This window comes from Myotis davidii, unplaced genomic scaffold (genome assembly GCF_000327345.1).
Source record: "Myotis davidii unplaced genomic scaffold, ASM32734v1 scaffold328, whole genome shotgun sequence".
Lineage (NCBI taxonomy): Eukaryota > Metazoa > Chordata > Mammalia > Chiroptera > Vespertilionidae > Myotis > Myotis davidii.
In genome coordinates, this window is record NW_006300373.1 from 130293 (window position 1) to 135493 (window position 5201).

General features: G+C 60.3%; 1 protein-coding gene across 1 annotated transcript in view; it reads right to left on the reverse strand.

Moving 5' to 3' along the window:
• The window catches only part of LOC102763473 (zinc finger protein 423), a gene marked incomplete at its 3' end in the record, with an annotated part of 134312 nt that extends 130289 nt beyond the window's left edge, over nucleotides 1-4023 (reverse strand). Inside the window, exons 1-2 of the mRNA XM_006777057.1 lie at nucleotides 3963-4023; nucleotides 3582-3641 (exon numbers count right to left, since the gene is read on the reverse strand). Coding sequence (XP_006777120.1) covers nucleotides 3582-3641; nucleotides 3963-4023 — 121 coding nt within the window. The remainder of the gene's footprint in view (nucleotides 1-3581; nucleotides 3642-3962) is intronic.
• Nucleotides 4024-5201: the final 1178 nt, after the last annotated feature.

Genomic DNA, 5201 nt, shown 5'->3' on the forward strand with positions numbered 1-5201 from the left:
CAGCGGCTGGGCTGGGGCAGGAGGCCCCGCGGAGGGCCTGGCCCACAGTGTTCTCCAGCCTTTGAAGATGGGAAAAGGGGACCAGGCCACCACAACACGCACCCCTCCTCCTTCCGGGATGCAAACCAGGCTCCTGGCCTAGTTAGCCAGCGGTTCTCAACCTGTGGGTCGCGACCCCTTGGGGGTCGAACGACCCTTTCACAGGGGTCGCCTAAGACCATTGGAAAACACATATATAATTACATATTGTTTTTGTGATTAATCACTATGCTTTAATTATGTTCCATTTGTAACAATGAAATTACATCCTGCATATCAGATATTAACGTGACGATTCATCACAGTAGCGACATTACAGTGATGAAGTAGCGACGAAAATAATGTTATGGTTGGGGGTCACCACCACATGAGGAGCTGTATGAAAGGGCCGCGGCATCAGGAAGGTGGAGAACCACTGAGCTGGACTCTTCCCCCTGACCCGGGAGGGACCTGGACATAGAGCCGACCCCTCGCCCAGCCTCTGGGTCCCCTCGGAAATGAAGAGCCTGGACCCACCCCCTCACGGGCAGCTCTGACATCTGCGGTTCAGGGGCCACAGTCCTGCGGGAGCTGCTCGGTTCACAGCCCGGCTCTGCCGCCGCCATGGGGCTGGGCGGCCTCCACGCAGGTCACAGGCGTTTCTGTGCCCTGGTGTCTGCGTGTGAGCAGCACGGGGCAGGAGGCCTGGCCCCTGGGTCAGCTCCTCGGTGGGGGGTGGGGGGGTGTCAAGGTTCCGTGAACAGGACAGTGAGACCTGTCCCCTGGCAGAAGGCCTCCGCACACGCTGGCCACACCAAGGAGGCTCAGGCTGCTGGGCCTCTGCAAGCAGCCGATTGGATCCTGTTTCTCCCCAGCCTCCAGCCTGGCTGTCGTGGAGCCAGAATAAACGCGGCTGACCTGCCCCGGGCCTGACGATGCGCGTTTGTTAACGACGTAACCGTCTCACATCTCCGGACCCTCCTCCGCTGCATCCCAGGCTCGGTCTGGAGCAGCCATGTTGGGAGGAAGCCCAACATGCCCCCAAACTCTACCTCCACCCCGGCTGCCTGGGCCCCCACACGAGGAGGAGCCGCCCGTGCCTACAGCTCTGCACGCCTCCCGCTCAGTGCTCTCGGCCCACGCTGCTCAGCTCACCCCTGCGTGCCTTTGATCTGAGGAGCCAAACACCCCCATGGCAGTGGTTCCCCACCTTCTGGCCCTTTAAACACAGTTCCTCATGTTGTGACCCAACCATAAAATTATTTTCGTTGCTACTTCATCACTGTCATGTTGCTACTGTGATGACTCGTCATGTAAATATCTGATCTGCAGGATGGTCTCGGGTGACCCCTGTGAAAGGGTCGTTCGACCGCCAAAGGGGTCGCGACCCACAGGTTGAGAACCGCTGCGCTATGGCCACCTCGGGTCCTGTGCCCCCAGGGAGCTCCCCAGGGCCCCCCGATGCCGCTGCTTCCGGTCTGCTCAGCTGCCCACCTCCCAGTGCCGGGCACTGCCAAGGTTAAACCCCAGCCTCTGGCTGCAGGAGGACCTGGGTTCAAGCCCCTGCCCCACAGCGCGCTGGCTGGGACCGTGGGTCCGCTCCGGCACTGCTCCCAGACTTCCCTTTCTCCCCCAAAAGAGGCTGGCAATTCCCAGCAGCCGCAGCACCACGGGTGGCCCAGAGCTGGGGGGGGGGGACTTTGCTCCCCCATAATCTGCCTCAGCACCTGCCCTGCTTTCTGATGCGGCCAGTGACGTTTTCTCCACATAAGGAAAAGCGTTACACAAAAGCAGCTTCCACCAGGCCTCCGGCCCGGCCCCCAGCAGATGGCTGCCCGGAGCCGCCCGGGGAGGGATGCTGTGGTGCCCCCTGGCATCACCCCTGCCTTCTGCAGACCAGCGACACCTCCCGCCTCAGGGTGTGGCCCGGCCGCTGATGCACCCTGCACAGGGCTCACGGCGGCCCTGCCCCTCCCGCCCTCCTGCACCCCAGGTGGGCTGGCCTGGGAGAGCAGCTTGGGGGAGGGGGGCTTGTATGGACCCTAGCAGGCTGGCGCCTCCTGGTATGGGGGTTGTGAGCACAGTGTGGCCCCTCTTCCGAGTTGGCGGCAAGCACCCCACATGGCACCCCACATGGGTCAGGACGCCCGGATGGCACATGGAGCCTGACAGTCTCATCCCAACCACGGGGAATGCATCTCCTCCCACAGGACACAGGACAGGGCTAGCCAGGACCCCAAGGTGTGTCCTGATGCCAGACTCCCCTCCTGAGAATCTGAGCACCCCCCACCCAGGTGGCTTCAGACGAGACCCCTCCCAGGGAGGGCCCCTGGGCCCCAAGGGCCAGGCACCTGCAGACACAGCGGTGCCCACACCTGGGTCAGCAGGACCCACCACAACCCGCAGTCTCTCCCAGCAGCGCCCGGACCCTGCGGGGAAGAGCACTGGACCGGAAGTCCAGGGACCTGGGTTCGAGTGTCACTCCCGCGCCCCTCCTGTCCCATGCATCCCAGCGTTTCCCAGCGTCAGTCGCCTGTAGCCACCCTCACGGCCCGGCCCAGCCCCGGCCTGTGTGCTGCTACTTTACACTGTGCCACTCACTTTCCTCACTGACGTGACCCTAGCATCATCTCAGGTCACAAATGACCATAAAACTCCAAATGCGATGTGTCACCATCGAGTTAAACATCCGTACGCCTGGAGCCCTACCCCACGCCTATGGAAGTACTGAGCCTGAGCAAATCCCTCTCCCTGCCGCCGTGTCCGCATCTGAAAGGAGAAGTTTGGACTAAACGACTCCTCAGGCCCAAGATTCCACAAGACGGAACTGGTCCCAGCTCCCCCATGGGACCGGAGCCAGTGGCCCAGGGTCCTGGGACAGGGGACAGGCGGGAGAGCCGGCCCCTGCCGGATGGGGGGGCCAGGGCCCGCCAGATGCTGAGCAAACCCGAGAGCCGCCATCCAGAAGCTTCCGAGGACCCCAAACCAGTTCCAAATGACAGGACTTCACGGTTAGAAAAACCTCCTGCATCCGCCTGTTTCCATGGTGGGGGAAACTGAGGCAGGGGGAGCTGAGGCCAGGGCAGACCTGAGCCGAAATCCCAAGCCCCTGACTGCCACACACCCCATCACCCCGCAATGGCCACGCACCCGGCAGTTTGGGCTTCCCCGCTCTCCCCTCCGGAGGCGTGGCCGGGCTGCCCCCTCCGGGAGGGGAGCCTCGTGTCTGATTTCCCGGCTCCGTGTCCTCTTAGGGCGGCTTCTCAGCAATTAGCCGGGAACGCGTGGCAGCGGCGCTGTAGCACCAGCTTCGAAGCCCGAGCCGTGGGGGCACGTGGCCCATCGGAACGTGCCCACGGGAAGAAACGTGGCCCGGAGAGCCGGGCGTATTAGTCTCCGTGTGTGATAGGTTTTATGGCCAAATGGAACGGACGGAAAACCGTGCTGTGCTGCCCGGGGTCGGCTGGACCAGAGATGGACGCTTGCCATAACCAGCTGGTGGCTTTCCCAGTTCCCCAGCCGGTCCCCCGCGACCCCCCACCCCCAGGTCCCAGGGCGCTTACCTGAGGCTGTCACGGAGGAATCCCAGGCCAGCGAGAAGTCCGAGGCCTCCCCCTCTTCGACTGAAAGAGAACAGAGACGGGCCGTGAGTTCTGAGGCGGCACCAGCAGGTCATCAGGGTGGGGCACGGACAGGAAGAAAGCTCATTTGTGGGGGTCCCTGTGACGCCCGTGATCGGGAGGAGGGTGAAGTCTACAAAGAGGACTGTACGGGTTTCACGGATGCAAAATAATCAGAATACGTCAGAGTAGCAAGTGAGGGCTGTGTCCGCTGCTTTCCCCATCCCTGCGCCCCGGCAGACATCACCAATCAACCTCAGCTCTGTCTCGGATCAGATGCGGCTGCGGAATCTTCCTCCCTGAATAGAGCGAAGACTCAGATACCTCCCCAGTCTGCAGACAGCAACCTCCTTACATCACCACCGGATGTGGCAGCTTCCACCATTATCCCAAGAAATACACAGGGCCCCCTCACAGGTTGGCGAAGTGCGGGGTGCTGTTCTCCACACGGAGAGCGGACCCCCAAACGGACCCCAGGGCAAGCTCAGGTCAACTCCTGTGAGGCCAGCAGTCATGAGCCGGTGACATCAGAAAGCAACTCAGGCCCCAGCCGGCTTGGCTCAGTGGATAGAGCGTCAGCCTGCGGACTGAAGGGTCCCAGGTTCGATTCCGGTCAAGGGCATGTACCTGGGTTGCAGGCACATCCCCAGTGGGAGATGTGCAGGAGGCAGCTGATCGATGTTTCTCTCTCATCGATGTTTCTAACTCTCTATCCCTCTCCTTTCCTCTCTGTAAAAAACCAATAAAATATTTTTTTTAAAAAAAGCTGGTTATTTTTTATGGCCCCTAACAACCCGTCCTCTGTACTGACTGTACTAAAGCCAGCCCTGGTTACATGCGTGCTTCACCTCAAACACACGTAAAGAGGAAACTGAGCCTCTTATTGGAAACTGATGTCTGCATGTGTGTGCGTGTGTCTGCATGTATGTGCATGTGTGCGCTCATGAGTGTGTGTGTGCGCATGTGCATGTGTGCATGCATGTGAGTGTGTTTGCATCTGGTTTTGGACACAGAGACCAGCCCCCATCTCTTCCTTCACGTGAAAAGCCCCACGCCTTCCCTGGGAATCACCATAGTGACCGCTTCCAAACCTCCCGTCACTCAACACCACGTCCCGGGGGGAGGGGCAGGCCTAACGCCTTACTGTTTAAGGAGCCAATAGTTTTCACGAGTCCGATTTGGGAAGGGGACACCTCACTGGTACAGACGTGTCCCCCAGCACAGCCCCGCAGCCCACCCACCGCAGGTACAGGCGGCCTCAGGGGCCTGGAGCGTCTCCACCCGGCCGCCGGCCCCACCAAGGCGGGTCCTATGTCACCCATACCCGCCTGGCGTCCCCAGGACTTGCACCTTCCAGGTGGGTGTGGCAGGTCCCACACACACACACACACTGACAGTTAGAGACACTTTCTTTACATCAACTCCCCTCTTTGACTCAAATACCTTTTCTTTTCTTTTTTTTAATATATTTTATTGATTTTTTACAGAGAGGAAGGGAGAGAGATAGAGAGTTAGAAACATCGATAAGAGAGAAACATCGATCAGCTGCCTCCTGCACATCTC